We start from the raw sequence: 17,061 nt of genomic DNA, 5'->3' as shown, positions 1-17,061 counted from the left end.
CACCTTTGTGCGATTTCATGAGCTTTCTTTTTTCATTTCTATAACGAGCAGAAGATATACAAGCTAAATTAGTCTACATATTAACTTTGTCCACTGCTTTTCAGGGCTACAGCAGTAACAGAGAGTACATTGCCACTCAGGGCCCTCTGCCCTCTACTGTTAATGATTTCTGGAGAATGATTTGGGAACAAAGAGTTAAGAGGATCGTTATGGTAACCAACTGCATTGAAGGAGGGCGGGTAAGTCTTCAGGAAAATCTTAAAATGTTTTATTGATGGTCTTTTAAGGAAGTTGTTGTCAGGAGGAAACATGTTACTTCACAAAGAACAGATCAAGATCTATGATTAAAATACATTTTGTATGTGTATTTTTTTTGCTTTTTGCTCATTTTTCTAGACCAAGTGTGAACAATACTGGCCTGCAGACAGCAAGTCATGCCTTTATGGAGAGCTGTTGGTCACCATGAGATCTGAGCAACAGGAGACCAACTGGACGCTGAGAGAATTCAACCTGAAAGATGTATAAAAACTTACTTATATCTTCTGAGTGTGTGTGTAGATGGTACTAAGTAAGGCTAGAAAACATGAATAGAAAACACTGAAGGCTTTAACTGTTAATGATGCTTTTAAAAGAATAATGGTTGATTGATACCTAAAATATTATGCTGTATATCAAGACATAGGCCTAAAGTAACTGTATATGAATGTTCCTCACAGAGAAAAACCTCAGAAGAACAGACAGTTAAACATTTCCACTTTACTGCCTGGCCTGATCATGGAGTCCCAGAGTGCACAGAGATCCTGATCCAGTTCAGAGGACTGGTGAGACAGCACATAGAGAGAGAAGGGGGCAAAGCACCAACTGTGGTTCACTCCAGGTATGAAATAAGTGTTTCCTTTTACATGGGTGCAGGGTTGCTTTTATACAATATCCACCCAGCTAAAGTCACACACTCTAATACTGGACCACCTTTACTTTAGGCAAGGCAAGGCAAGTTTATTTGTATAGCACAATTCAACAACAAGGTGATTCAAAGTGCTTTACAGAGACATTAGAAACAAAAACAAATAAAAAGCATGATTTAAAATTGATTAAAACAAGCAAACAAACAAACTAATTAACAAACAAACAAAACAGTATATAAAATCAAAACAGATAAAATCAGAACAGTAGATAAAATCAGTAGTTAAATGTAAGTTTTGAAATTTAAGCTTAAAAGTGTGGATTTGGTGCTTTATTCAAATGCAGCTGAGAATAGGTGAGTCTTCAACCTGGATTTAAATAAACTGAGTGTTTCAGCTGATCTGAGGCTTTCTGGGAGTTTGTTCCAGATATAAGGAGCATAAAAGCTGAATGCAGCTTCTCCGTGTCTGGTTCTGACTCTGGAAACTGATAAAAGACCGGATCCAGATGACCTGAGGGATCTGGAAGGTTCATACTGGGTCAGGAAGTCACTGATGTATTTTGGTCCTAAACCATTCAGAGCTTTATAGACCAGCATCAGAACTTTAAAGTCTATCCTCTGACGGACAGGCAGCCAGTGTAAAGACCTCAGAGCTGGACTGATGTGGTCCACTTTTTTGGTCTTAGTGAGGACTCGAGCAGCAGAGTTCTGAATGAGCTGTAGTTGTCTGACTGATTTTTTAGGTAGACCTGTAAAGATGCTGTTACAGTAATCAAGCCTGCTAAAGATGAACGCATGGACTAGTTTTTCCAGGTCCTGTTGAGACATCAGATCTTTTATCCTTGAAATATTCTTGAGGTGATAGTAAGCTGACTTTGTTATTGTCTTAATGTGTTTCTCTAAGTTTAGGTCTGCATCCATCACTACACCCAAATTTCTCGCCTGGTTTGTGGTTTTTAGATGTATAGATTGAAGTTCTCTGGTGACCTGTAATCGTTTTTCTTTGGCGCCAAAGACTATTACCTCAGTTTTGTTTTTGTTTAGCTGGAGAAAATTGTGGCACAACCAGTCATTAATTTCCTCGATGCATTTACCAAGAGCCTGTACAGGGCCTTGGTCTCCTGGTGACATTGTGATATATATTTGTGTGTCATCTGCATAGCTGTGGTAGTTTATTTTGTTGTTCTTTATAATCTGTGCCAGTGGGAGCCTGTAAATGTTAAACAGAAGGGGTCCCAAGATGGAACCTTGGGGAACTCCACATGTGATACTTGTCTGCTCAGATGTGAAGTTACCTATTGATACAAAGTATTTCCTGTTTTCTAAGTATGTTTTGAACCAGTTTAGTACAGTTCCTGAAAGACCTGCCCAGTTCTCCAGTCGTTTGAGTAATAAGTTGTGGTCAACTGTATCAAATGCTGCACTGAGATCCAGTAAAACTAAGACTGACATTTTTCCACTGTCTGTATTCAGACATATGTCATTAAACATTTAGATGATCTTGTCAACAAACTTAGGTAAACTCACATCACTTACAACCCAAATTCCAACAATAAATATCAGCTCATTTTAAATTTGATGGCAGCAACACAAGTCAATAAAGTTGGGACATCGCCCCTCTTCTTTTAAGAGCCTATAAACATCTAAGAGAACTGAGTAGCTAAACTATAAAAGTGAATGGTCCTTGTTGAGTCTGCGCTTCAGCAGGCCCGCTAGTTCAGACTTATCACCCATGAAGAATGCAAGGCAGAACAGCTCAACCGGTTTTCACATGCTATAGCAAACGACTCCAAAGAACCAGCACCCACAGTTTCACAAACACCCATTGTAAAACCACCCTGTGGTGCGTCATAAAACTAAGGCACTGTGTGTGTGTGTGTGCATGTGTGTGTGTGCATATACAAGCCTGTGTATATGTGTGTGTGTGTGTGTGTGTGTGTGTGTGTGTGTGTGTGTGTGTGTGTGTGTGTGTGTGTGTGTTTATGTGACGTCCTGCTGATCACAAAGGGTCATCTCCCCTCACCCCTTTATCTGGCTTAGCTTCTTCCAACGGTTTACCATATACAGGTGAGGACATAAATGGCAGGAAGTAAAACATATTCACTAAATAAGGACAGAGAATTTTCACATAGGATGTCTCTACAGTTAAACACTACAGCTAATTACCTCCCTCACCATTCAACAGGCTGGGGATGGTAACAGAAACAGAAGAATGTCTTTGATCATACAATTTAAGGCAAGGCGTACAAATTTAAGTAACACAATGACAACATTTAACAATTTCAACCTAACAGTCCTAAGTTCCAAGAGATCCTCCAAATGGCCTATTAAAAGTAATAAAAGTAAAGTAAAAGAAGGTAAAAGGGCCACTTGCAGGACCTCTGGGATATTTATCTGAAAGTGTTGCTCTAAAACATATTTATAGTTTTCAACATTGATGGTGCCTATCCTATTGAATTATCACTAATGACCCCACAGACACACACACACACACACACACACACACACACACACACACACACACGGCTGCTGTTTTTTGAACTGAGTGGTGAAAGCAAGTCAAATAGTTTTGTATTTTGTTTTGTTTTTTATGATTTGGTTTCACCAAACTGAGCTCAAATTAAATTTAACTGAGCTCAAATCACAATCATTCAAGAATATTTTGCAACCATATTTACTCTCAAAAGATGATGGCTCATTACTTTCTCTCCAGATTTTAATATTAATTTTTAGATTTTATTATATTATAATTTTTTTTTAATGCTTTAGAAATGTCTTAACCCATTTTAGGAGTTTCAGCAATTATATTTCTTTGCTTGATGGAGGCCAGTAATTTGACCTTTCTGAAATGGACTAACATATTTTTCATTACTACAGGATATGTCTTCCTAAATAACCGCTTAATAAATAAGATGCTACTTCAGGGTTAGGGTTAAATAAGCTATTGGTTGCCAAAATTATTAAACATTATTACTGATTACTGCAGTAAGTATGAATGGGAAAGCTATAGACTATTTGCTTGGTTAAATCCAGGTGTTTTGGGCTTTTTGTTTTGTCAGGCACGCTTTCTTTAGTCTCATTCACATTAGATTAAGAAGAAGTGACATAAAAGCTGGAGACCATAAATTTGGTCAGCATAAAGAATTTACTAATATTAAATCATAATTTATTAAAGGTCATTTTTTGTGTAAGTGCTGAGTTTAAAGATCTTCAGTTAGGAGCAACTAGTTCATCCTAATATTTACTTCTTTCCTTCTGTGGCCTTCAATCCTGTAAGATTATGAAAACTCACTGAAACAAATTGGGATCATTCTCATAAATATAAATACCACCAACGACACAATTGTGCTCCAGTGACTTTGTAGAATACAACATGCTGTGTTACAGTTATAGTCAGACCTCTTCTGGGATCTGCAGAGGAGGCATTCAATTAACCACAACATTATAAATTACTACGTACTCACATATAAACTCTACTATATGTGAGACTTTATAGAGACACAGCATGGATAGTGTCTGACTGATACTGTAAAAATATAATGTGATGTTTCGAGGCAGCGTATTAGGAGCAGGTGAAGGGTTGGTATCACATTCCCAAACACTCCTGTCTGTGATTAAAAGTCTTTTGTGACTAACAGTGTCATTCAGGTTTTGTGTTTTCTAATCCATTTTTCTTTCTGTCTTGATGTCTTGTTTTCAGCTCACTTTAGTTTCATTTTGCATTTACTAGTTTCACTTTGGTTTTTACTGTTTTGAAATGTTCCGTTTTATTTAAGCTTTCATTAGTTTGTGTGTTGTTGTTTTTTTAATAATTATAACATTTAGGGTATTTGTCAGGGGTATATTTTTAAAAGCATTGAGCAGATATTACATTACAAATTGCAAACACGTGCACTAAAGCCTTACTGAGCAGGCTGTGATGACAAATTTGACCAAAGGGACAAAGACTATAATTAAAGACATTTCCTCTATAATTTTATTGAAGCTTGTTGTTGTTGTGTACAGTATTGTTTTCCACATTGTTTTCACATCTAGTTATAGGTTCTAGTTTAGTTTTTGTTAACTATAATAACTTTGGCACAGACACAGTGATGAGAGCTTTCTATGTGACCTTAAAAACCTTTTGCTATCTTATTATGACGTTTGTGTCTCTCTTAGTGCTGGAGTCGGGAGAACTGGCACTATCATTTCCCTGGATGTGCTGCTTCAGCAGCTGGAGAAAGAACAAGCAGTCGGCATCAATGCCTTCGTACACAAGATGAGACTGAGCCGACCGTACATGGTGCAGACAGAGGTAACTGTGTTAAACTGCTTCTGATTGAGCCACCACTTCCTTAATTAGCTAATGTATTTCTTTATAGTCACAGCTGGTGACACAACACACAGACAGCACTTTATTCATCATAAGATATGCAGTTGTTTTTTTGTTTGTTTGTTTGTTTTAAATTGAGGTCCTTATTGTCCATCCTTTCATCTTAAAATATGAGTTTGAAAGATTTTTTTCTATTGTTCAATTTCTGTTTTCAAATTTTGTACACATTAACCAGCAGATGACTCCTTAAAATATTTTTAAAAAATCTTTAATGCCCAGTTTGTTCATTGTACATGTTACAGTAAAATAGGGCGATTTGATTCCAATTCACATGGTCCCGAATTGATTCGATCCACGGTTCGATTCGATTTGAATCTGAGAAATTTTGCCTCAGTCAGAAATATTATAATTCTGATCACATATCAGTACATATTTTTATATCTATAAAAAGAAAGCTGACACTTGCGAGAATTTATCAAAAGTGTAAGCATCACAGCAGATGCCTTTGTGTTAAAGTAACTGAGGAAAAAACAGAAAAACATGAAGGCGACTTTCCTTGCCTGGGATTTTATAGCTTTCTTTCAACATTGCAGCACAGTTTCAAAAATAAAGCATTCCAATTCTTTTAATAAACAAAAAGGTCCAACAAGCTTTGTTTTATGAAAAATTTTTTTTTAGCTCTCTTACTTAAAAAGATGTAGACATAGACACAAAGACAAATACTGTCCAGAATGTCACAAACAGGACTATAATAAAATTTCAATCAAGTGTTTTGCTGTAGAGGTGGGCTTGGATAACGTAAAATCAATTCATTAAAACCCTAAATCGATTTTTAATACTAATTATATTTTTCCCGAAATGCCAGAATCTCAGGTTAAACCTCACAAAATTTCAACAATCACCAAACAGCTAAAACAGTAAATGAAAGCAGGTACACGGATTCTGCACAAAGACACAAACACAAAGCGCGGACCCGTCGACAGATCAGAAGCAGTGAGATCTCTCACCCGACGGCATGGGCAGGGTCGGGGCTGAAAGCTGACAGCTCACTGATTCCCCTCCGTCGGCGGATCCGCGATTTGTATTTACGCCCTTTTTGCGCTAGATTCAGAAGCTGCAGGTTTTTATCTCTCTCCAAACAATATTGACTGAACCAGCAGCAAATGAAGATCCAAACTACGCTTCACATTTCGCTTCACGTAAACATCGTCATGAATTAGTTTTGCTGTTTTGCTCCCACCACGATAAAATCACACTTCATGCAGAGTTCGCTGTCTCTCTCCAAGAACAGTTTCCCATCTAAAAATCTTTTTTCTGCATTATTCGCTTGCTTATTATGCACAAGGCTACCGTTGTTTACAGCGCTGTTGGCCACTGCTTTTTTTTCCCTTTCACTTGCTTCCGAAAAGAAAGACTCATTTCTGCTGTTCAATAGGCTACTGAACAAATTTAAACTTTTTAAAATCATCCAAAATTGCAAAATGCTTAGCTGTGTCTCTAATAAAACCCCTGTAACTTTGCTCTGTCTCACTTCAGCAGCATCAGGTAATGTTCAGATGTTGATTAATGACTTAATGTTTCGTTTTTGATCTACTGCAGAATATTTTATGGTTAGGGTTAGGGGTTAGGGCAGAACTACTGCCTGTAAAGATCATAATATATCATAATATATTATGATCTTTACAGGCAGTAGTTCTGCATTTCAAATAACCAAAAACGTCTGGTATTTCCTTTTCAGTCCCAGTACATTTTCCTGCACCAGTGCATTATGGACAGTCTGCAACCAAAAGACACGAATGAAGAGAACATTTATGAGGATATATGTGAGAACATATACGAGACGCCAGACAGCATATACGTCAATGCCACTGCACTCCAAGAGCTCCATCGGCACAATGTAAATGCCTAGTATTAACCCTGCACTTAATCTTTTATGCACCCAATGAAAAACTATTTGTCTATGAGCAATATTTTGGTTTTAAACTACTATGCAAACTATTACATCTTAACTACACTTCAGATCTTATTTAGTTTGCATCTCTTCTAAATGTGTGATATTATAATTGTTGTTTTTGTGTGAGAAAATAGCCCTCTGATGACTTGGGAATGTTAAAAATGTCATGGTTCTGGGTCCTTTTCACCCATCATGTTGAGTTTCTTCTATTCTAGTGATATTTTGTATTATGGTTTATGTTCAGGTTCATTTATAGTCTTAGTTGTTCTGTTTTGAATTTCTTTATACTCCCTGTTTAGTTCTTGGGTTGTTAGGTTTCCCCTTGTGTCTTTGCCTCTCTCTCTGTGTCTGTGTTTATGTGTTTGTATGAGCCGTTGCGTCTTGTCTCCCTCCTTCTTTTCCATTCTATGTTTCCTGAGCCCATCATGTCTCCTCTCTCTCCCTCATGTTCCCTTGCTCCCTTTCGTCTGCCTTTCCTCCACTCCTCTGTCAAACTCATGTGTCAGTCATTCATTCATTTCCTGTTCTATTGTGAAGGTCTTGTGTTCCATGCTCAGTGTGTTTAGTTTTGGTTCCCTGGTGTCGTCATGTCTAATTTGTCTCAGCTCTGTTCCGCATGTATTTTCTGTTTCCTCGTCATTGTACTGTGTATTTAAGCTTCTGTTTCCCTCAGTCCATTTGCGTTCTCACGTAATTTGTGAATGTTGTATATGGGCTGATGTAGAGGGTGATTATTAGACGGGTAATTAAAAGCATTAAAAGCACAATTACCACAGTGACTCTAAAACATGACTGCACTGCAGGAGTATCTGTAGTGTATCGTGAGATGTTAAATGCAGTTTAGTATATACATTGCAACTGAGAAAAAATGAGTCTGTAGCCAGACTGTGACATACACTGACCATGCACTTCACAGGTACACCACTTCAGCTGCTTGTTAATGCAAATATCTAATCAGCCAATCACATGGCAGAAACTCGGTGCATTTAGGTATGTGGATAGTTTTTTAGTGTCTGTCTGAGCAGAAAAATGCAATTGTTAATTATCTGCTTAGATCACACAGGTACCTGAAGGCGAAATATAACAAGCAGACACATTTTTCTTTAAGGAGTCAACAATAGAAGTCATCAGGAATTGATATCTGATGTATAATTCTTATAATTTGGATCCTTAAATAAAATAGACTGAAGGTTTAATGTAACTACTCGAGAAGATGGAGTGATGAAGAGATTGTGATTGTGATGTATTATAGAATGAAATTTAAAATAGCTTATCAAGAATATGCTCATGACTGCACATCTAAATTTAAAATTTTCTGTTTATATTTTCACGGACATTGTATGTTTTAATATACCTTTGTGTGAAATTAAATATATATGCTCAAACTGATTTAGCTTGTGAAAAAAGCACCCGTGATTTGTTAAAATTGTCACTTATGATGCAAATTGTTCACAAATAAATAATATATATAATATTTACTTTTGAATGATGTCAAAAACAAAATCATTTTTCTGCTTAATGAATGTTTATTATATTCTATATGTAATTAGAATTGCATTTAAATTTAGTTCTTAAATTTACTTTTAAATTTACATAATCATACCATTTATATTTAGACAACAGCATGAGAATGCACAGAACAGACATATTTATGTATAATTAGTTCACAGAAACATACCAAAATATTACAAAATAATCAGGTTATATGAATTAGTTTCTTCATTTTGATCTGAGCATCATTAGTACATTAAATAAATATAAATGGGTGCTAATGAAGATTGTTAGCATCTGTTGGTCATTTGTAATAACAAACTAATTCAACCTCCAACAACAACAAACCATAACAACAGGAACATGGAGATAACGAGGACAGCAAAAGACAGCAATAAGGAAACTCAGTAATCTGGTGAAATCTTGTCAAAAGTGCTGCAGGAGATGATGTTTCACTAACAATCTCCTGAAAGAATGACCCAAATCTTCAGGTTTTGGTAAAGATGTCAACATCTGCATGGCTCAGTTTACGTCCAGTGATTGTTACGACAGCAACTTGGAACCATGTAGACTCTGCTCTTATGTCCCTGTGGATGTAAAACAGGATTCATAATCAGTGAGATCCAAGCACAGTCTGAAAGCTATATATATATTTATTTTTTCCATTCATATTCAGACTCACTTAAGAGTCTTGTTAGAGACCAGGACAGGTGTAGCTGCTGTCAGGATCCAGCCCGCTGGAGATGAACTGCACAAATCCTGGCCTATTAGAGCGAATGCGGGACTTGATCCAGGACTGGTAATGGGACACTCTGGAGTAGACTCCTGGCAGATTGGGCTGAGCACAACCAAAACCAAAACTTACAATTCCAGACTGGACCCAAACAGAGCCCTGTTTACTCACCATTGGACCTCCTGAGTCTCCCTGTAGAGATAAAGAGGACACATCTGAGAATCTTTGAAACACCTGGTTATGTAACCAAATGAGATGATGAAGCCTACCTGACATGAGTCTTTGCCTCCTGCCAGAACACCAGCACAGATCATGTTGTCTGTGACTGTGCCCACTCCATTCAGGCAGTTACACTGTCTGTTTCCCACAACTGGCACCTCCACTTCTTGCAGCGTTTGAGGGAAGGGTAAGGCCACTGATGGGATGCAAGACGAGGAGCTGTTTACACACAAACCAATGAACCACAGAACACATGAACACTGAAACACCAACAACAGCCTCACCTCCCTCCTTGACTGCACCCCAGCCAGTCACCCAGCTATCAGTGCCATTGTTGAACACACTGCCACTCGCTGCCAGGCACACAGGTCTGATGTAGTCAGTGAATCTGACTGGTGAGGAGAGTCTGAGCAGAGTGATGTCGTTGTCGTAGGTCTTACTGTCATAGTTTGGGTGCAAAATGATTTTGACAACATTTCTGGACACCTTATTTGGATTTGCACCCTGCAGGCTCTGAAGACCAAGAGAAACCGTCCACCCAGAAGGACTTGAACTAAAGTTATAGAAATGAAAAGAAAATATAGACGTTTTGACAAAAAAATGTACTGTAAACATTTGTCATTATGCTGCATTTGAGCTGGAAGAGTAAGAAAGCTTGGGTCAGTTTTTCAACATTTATGTTCATGAAATGTTTCAGGAATTACATAATTTTTAGAATTTCCAATCTGGTATTTGCCTTTTAGACAAATGTTAGTCAAAGTCCTGTTCTAGCTGGATCAGTTTAGGTATAAAGATTAAACAGATGTTTGTGTTACTCACCCAGAGAAGCAGTGAGCAGCAGACATCACCCACTCTTTGTTGATGAGGGAACCGCCACAAAAATGTTTACCACGTAGCTGCACGCTGACCTGCCACGGCCAGTATCCAGGTGGAGCATCTTCACCTCCGACTATCCTGCCGTTGAGTGGAGCAGTGCCACATACTGAAACAAAGATCAGCAGGATCAAACTTCAGAAGCAACATAAATCATTGTAGGAACACGGAAAACATTTTTTCTGTTTTTATCTGGATCCCGGTTAATTTTTTTATTTTAAAATACATAATTAATATTAAAAAATAATAAATTTGAATTAATGATTTGTTTTTTTAATCAGAGAAACTGTTGTTTTACCTACCATCAGGCTGAGCATTTGATTCTGGAAAGAAACACAACAGGATCAGTGTTGTTCATGAGAGGAGACAATTTTAAAAGGTTTTAAGTGAAAATATATATTTGCATTTATATTTTAAGTCAAAACATTTATGTTGCATGCACATGTTGGCATAAGCCTGACTTACCTGCTGCCAGGAGGCTCACCAAAGCAAATAAATGAGTCCACTGCCTCAACGCCATTGTGTAAATTCACAGTTCTTGTGTGTCCCTCTTTTGTACTTGTCACCCAGCTAGCAGTGAGTGGCAAATATATAAGCAGAGTGTCACCTGCCACTATGTTTGCCCTGCCCATGTGCACATCCCACCGCCAGAAAACTGAAGCATTTCCTTCTACCTTTAATTTCTGGGACAAAGATTTAAAGACCACAGTGCAATTTAAAAAATATATATAATTTTCTTTATATGTCATATTTGTAATAAACACGAATATTGGCAGTAGTTTTTGTTACAGACTTCTGCCCTTTTTACAGTTCTGTACTTCTTTCCACATTAATGTTCTCAAAGTCATCGAAAAACCTCCCTGTGGATTGTGAACCAAATAAGGAGATTAAATATGTAAAATATCCAAAGACTGAGTCAGCGTCATCTGCTGAGATTGTGGTGAAATTCTGTACAAGTCAGTCAGTTTACTATATCGACATAAAATGATATTTCAGTGACAAAATATTTACTGGTTTTGTCATGTGTTTTAATGACTATCCAGTATCATGTTGTCATGATGTGACAACTATTTACATCACATTCAGAAAACATTATGACTAATTCCCTTTACACCCTAACACTAAAATTGTTCCTGTTAATTTTTTGCCTCGTCATGAATCATTCCATACTTCATGGTTACAAAACAGAAACATAATATCTATAGATGTTTATAAAATACTTTTTTAAAAAGTCACCTCTGATATTCTAAACTGCCTGAAATCAAAGATTTATACAGCTATAACCATGTTAAAATATTTTGTAAGATAACCAAGCCAAATGCACCGTGAGACTGAAGCAACTTTCTGCAGAGCTCTGAGACATTCACAATATCAACCAACAGATCTGCTAAGGCTATAAAGAATGGCCACAATGGCCAACGAAAGTAGTCTGATAGGCTTCTCGAAGTAACAAAGAACCTGGTGATCATTCCAACTAAGCTTCAGAAATCCTGTAAACAATCTCAGTGCAACACTCCAGCATATCTTAGATTTATGGCAGTGGTCAGATGTTTGGTCTCAGTTCTACCATGATGAGTGTGGCATCAATAATCAGCTGCTCAATACAAGTCAGCATAACAGTGAAAGCATTGTGTTATAGGAATGTTCTTCAACTAATTAAAACCTGTTAAGAATGATCAGAAACTGAATGTAGAAACGCAAAGAGACATTATTAAGGTAAATCTGGAGCTCTAAATGTACCACAGGCCCAGAATGAAGGTCTTAAACTAAAGAAATCTACCATAAAAAAGAAAAAAAAAATTTCTCAATTGCTGGTTTGTTGTCAGCACTCAGTTTAATGGAACTGGTGACTTTCACATCTGGAAAAAACACAATTAATGCTGAAAAGTATATACACATATGCTCCCATCCAGATGGCATATTTTTTTAAAAAAAGGCCTTGCATATTTTAGCAAGACAATGTTTAACCACAAACTGCACTGATTACAAAGGCATACCTTTGCAGAAGACGAGTCGAGGTGCTGAACTGCCCTGCCTGCAGGCCAGACCATTCACCAACCCAAAACTGAAAATTTGGCCTATCAACCATTCCTTTAACGTTAGCTAGTAATGACTTCATGTACTTCTTCACAAATAAAATTTTAAGAGAATTTTAATTTTAAGAGTAATTTTTAGAGAAAAAAATTACTCATTATCATCTCACACATGTAGTGTTATCTACAGCTCCTTTCAGTACCATTTATTTAGAGTCTTTTTCTCCAATTGTTCTGTCTGAGTTAATTGCAGTAATTACTTCCTCCAAACCATCAACATGTCTTTTAGAGCCCATTGCTACAAGACTGCTCTAAGAAGTCCCACAATTAATTACTCCAACCAGTCTCTAATAATTAGATATGTACCACAGGCCTTCAAGCTGGCAGTAGTTCAACTGGAACTTATAAGGCCATCTTATGAGGCCATCTCTTGGCCCAGCAGTCTTAGCTAATTATAGGCCAATCTCCAACCTTGCTTTTCTCAGAAATTCTTGAGAAAGTAGTTATAAAACAGCTAACAGATCATCTGCAGAGGGCTGACCTATTTGAAGAGTTTAAGTCAGGTTTCAGAGCCCATCACAGCACAGAAACAGCTTTAGTGAAGGTTACAAATGTTACAAATCTTCTTCAGTGTTCGATACCATTAGATCCTGTCGACCATAATATTCCATTAGAGTGATTAGAGCATTACAGCAATAGAGTATTACAAGTACTGCACTGCAGTGGTTTGTATCATATCTATCTAATAGACTCTAATTTATACATGTAAATGGAGAGTCCTCTTCACACACTAAGGTTAATTATGGAGTTCCACAGGGTTCCGTGCTAGGACCAATTCTGTTTATATTATACATGCTTCCCCTGGGCAGCATCATCATCACTCTGAATGGCATTACCTTGGCCTCCAGTAACACTGTGAGGAACCTTGGAGTTATTTTTGACCAGGATATGCACCTTCAATTAAACAAATATGTAGAACTGCTTTCTTCCATTTGTACAATCTCACTAAAATTAGAAATATCCTGTCTCAGAATCACGCTGAAAAACTAATTCATGCAATTATTACTTCTAGGCTGGACTACTGTAATTCATTATGATCAGGATGTCATAAAAACTCCCTGAAAAGCCTTCAATTAATCCAAAATAGTGAATACCGTATCACCTAGAGCACTTTGCTCTCGCACTGCAGGCTTGTTGTTCGTAGAGTATTTAAAAGTAGAGGCAGAGCCTTTAGTTTTCAGGCCCCCCTTCTGTGGAACCAGCATCCAGTTTGGATTTGGGAGACAGACACTATCTGTACTTTTAAGATTAGGCTTAAAACTTTCCTTTTTAAAAAGCATATAGTTAGGGCTGGATCAGGTGACCCTGAATCCTCCCTTAGTTATGCTGCAATAGGTCTAGGGTGCTGGGGCATTCCCATGATGCACTGAGTATTTCTTCTTCAGTCACCTTTCTCACTCACTATGTGTTAATAGACCTCTCTGCATTGAAACATACTTGTTATTAATCTCTTCCACAGCATGTCTTTTGTTCTGTCTTCCTTCTCTCACCCCAGCCGCTTGCGGCAGATGGCCGCCTCTCCCTGAGGCTGGTTCTGCTGGAGGTTTCTTCCTGTTAATTCAATTCAATTCAATTTTATTTATATAGTGCCAAATAACAACAAAAGTCGCCTCAAGGCGCTTCATAAAAAGGGAGATGTTCCTCCCCACTGTCACCAAGGTGCTTCCTCATAGTGGGTCATATGATTGTTGATGTTTTTTTTTGTCTGTATGTATTATTCTAGGGTCTACCTTACAATATAAAGTGCCTTGAGGTGACTGTTGTTGTGAATTGGTGCTGTATAAATAAATTGAATTGAAAATGGAAAATTTAATTTGTCCCTGGGGCATTCTAAGTGTAGAATGTAAAAAAGAATTTACACAATTGTATGATGAGCTTCCCATGACAAAATGTGACAAAATGTTAGGGGGAAAACACTTTCTGAGAGTACTGTATGACTTATCTAAAAGAAAAGTCTAAAAAAAAACACCAAAACAAAACAAAAAACACTACAGTCTGGCATCAGCTAGTTGAGTTATTCATCTTGTTCCTGCAAAAGACAGCTCATGATATAAATCACTGGATTTGGTCATTATAATTAAAAATAGCAGTCACCAGATGATGGTTAGGGAGGGTGGATTGTTATCATGTCCTCATACATGCAGACAGGCGATAAATGTGGGGATTAGGTGTCTTTGTAATGTTGTAGGGGTTTAATTCTGATTCTATGTATTTATATGTATGTATGTATGTATGTATTAGTTTGCATACAATTTTATGTGTTTCATTCGACATTTGTCCACACTAGACTCTGTTCAGGGAGGTTGCTGTGGTCTGCTAGTAGATCCACTAGCCACCAAGCATTACTGTTCTGTCCTGCTTCCTTCTCCCTTATGCTCTTCCAGTATTGCTCAGTCTGGTCGAGTCTGAGATGCTGTTCTCATATTGTTCCCCTGCCACTCAGAGTACAGCTTCGATGGTTCTGTGGAGAACAGCCGATTTATTCTCCTGCCTTCTATTTGACTGCATGTTGGCTGTTCACAGCAAAATCTTCCAAATACAAGCACCACACCTCCAATCAACTCAACTTTTTTTTTCCTTTTTCAGGCACAGTTTCTGTAGATATTTTTCTGTGCTATTTTATCATCTATCTGAAGAAGCTTTGTGCTGCACTTTAAGTCTACACCTTTTAGACCTTACAACTTTTTGCGAGTTCATCTCATTATTCTTGCTTTTCTGCTTGCTTTTTTAGCAGTTCTTTATATTTCTGTTATATTTCTACATAAGTCACCATCAAGTGTGGGATCTACCAAGGAGATGCACTGTCCCCACTACTGTTCTGCAAAGGCCTGAGCCCCCTCAGTGATATCATCAAAAAGACTGTCTACTTTGGAATGGAGCAGTCATCAGCCATGTTCTCTACATGGATGACATCAAGCTGTATGCCAAGAGTGAATGAGACAATCGATTTATTGAGCCACACCACCAGGATATACAGCAGTGACATCGGAATGACTATTCAGATTGGAGAAGTGTAGTTGGATGATACCAAAGAGAGGGAAAAACTGAGGGGGCTTGAACTACCAAAAGGCAACATTGCAGACATTGAGGACAGCTACAAGTACCTGGGAATCCCACAGGCAAATGGGAACGACGAGGAGCCCGCTAGGAAAGCTGCAACCACCAAGTACCTGAAGAGGGTCAGGTAAGTCTTGAGGAGTCAGCTGAATGGTAAGAATAAGGGCTATCAACACCTACACCCTGCCCATGGCCAGGTACCCTGCTGGCATAATAAGCTGGTCAAAGGAGGAGATAGAAGCCACTGAAATCAAGACAAAGAAGCTCCTGGCCATACATGAAGGGTTTCACCCCAAGTCCAGCATCCTGAGGCTGTATGGTAAGCACAAGGAAGGAAGCCGGGGACTAGTGAGTGTCAGCACCACAGTCCAGGATGAGACAACAAACATCCATGTATACATCAGTAAGATGGCCCCAACAGACCCTGTGATCAGCGAATACCTCAGGCAGCAGAAACCCAAGAAAAAGGAAGAGGAGGGGGAACCATCATGGAAGAACAGAGGAAGTAACTGACATACATAAATCCTACCAGTGGCTGGACAAAGCTGGACTGAAATAAAGCACAGAGGCGCTAATCATGGCAGCACAGGAACAAGCTCTGAACACAAGATCCATAGAGGCTGGGGTCTATCACACCAGGCAAGACCCAAGGTGCAGGCTGTGTAAAGATGCCCCTGAGACAATCCAGCACATAACAGCAGGGTGCAAGATGCTAGCAGGCAAGGCATACATGGAACGCCATAACCAAGTGGCCAGAATAGTATACAGAAACATCTGTGCCGAGTATGGCTTCGAAGTCCTGAGGTCAAAATGGGAGAAACTCCCTAGGGTGGCTGAGAATGACCGAGCTAAGATCCTGTGGGACTTCCAGATACAGATGGACAAAATGGTGATTGCTATCCAGCTGGACATAGTAGTGTTGGACAAGCAGAGGAAGATGGCTGTAGTGATTGACATAGCGATACTGAATGACAGCAACATCAGGAAGAAGTAACACAAGAAGCTGCAGAATTACCAAGGGCTCAGAGAAGAGCTTGAGAAGATGTGGAGGGTGAAGGTGACGGTGGTCCCAGTGGTAATCAGAGCACTAGGTGCAGTGACTCCCAAGCTAGGCGAGTGGCTTCAGCAGATCCCATGAAGAACATCCGAGATCTCTGTCCAGGAGAGCGCAGTCCTTGGAACAGCTAAGATACTACGCAGGACTCTCAAGCTCCCAGGCCTCTGGTAGAGGACCTGAGCTTGAAGGATAAAGACTGCCCGCAGGGGCGAGGGAGCATTTTTATATATATACATTTGTGTGTGTGTGTGTGTGTTATTTTACTTCTTCATTGTGAAACACAATTTTCAACTCAGTAAAAGGCTGAGTTGTAATCACTTCATAAATATATTGTAACTGAATATGGGCTGTTGACCATTGACAGACAA

General features: G+C 38.5%; 2 protein-coding genes across 2 annotated transcripts in view; one reads left to right on the top strand and one right to left on the bottom strand.

Annotated features, from left to right (window-relative positions):
- The window catches only part of LOC113019255 (receptor-type tyrosine-protein phosphatase H-like), a 423,637-nt gene that overhangs the window by 12,362 nt on the left and 394,214 nt on the right, over positions 1-17,061 (top strand).
- LOC113019292 (testisin-like) lies at positions 9,182-11,187 on the bottom strand. Its single transcript, XM_026162901.1, has 7 exons — positions 10,952-11,187; positions 10,789-10,809; positions 10,433-10,595; positions 9,898-10,166; positions 9,664-9,809; positions 9,344-9,586; positions 9,182-9,248 (listed from the first exon to the last, which is right to left on the bottom strand). The coding sequence occupies exons 1-6, from the start codon at positions 11,004-11,006 to the stop codon at positions 9,356-9,358; spliced, it is 885 nt and encodes a 294-aa protein (XP_026018686.1). The 5' UTR covers positions 11,007-11,187; the 3' UTR covers positions 9,182-9,248; positions 9,344-9,355.

This window comes from Astatotilapia calliptera, chromosome 3, assembly GCF_900246225.1.
Source record: "Astatotilapia calliptera chromosome 3, fAstCal1.2, whole genome shotgun sequence".
Classification (NCBI taxonomy): Eukaryota; Metazoa; Chordata; class Actinopteri; order Cichliformes; family Cichlidae; genus Astatotilapia; species Astatotilapia calliptera.
Note: the sequence above shows the minus strand (reverse complement) of the source record. Positions and strands in the feature narration are given on the sequence as shown.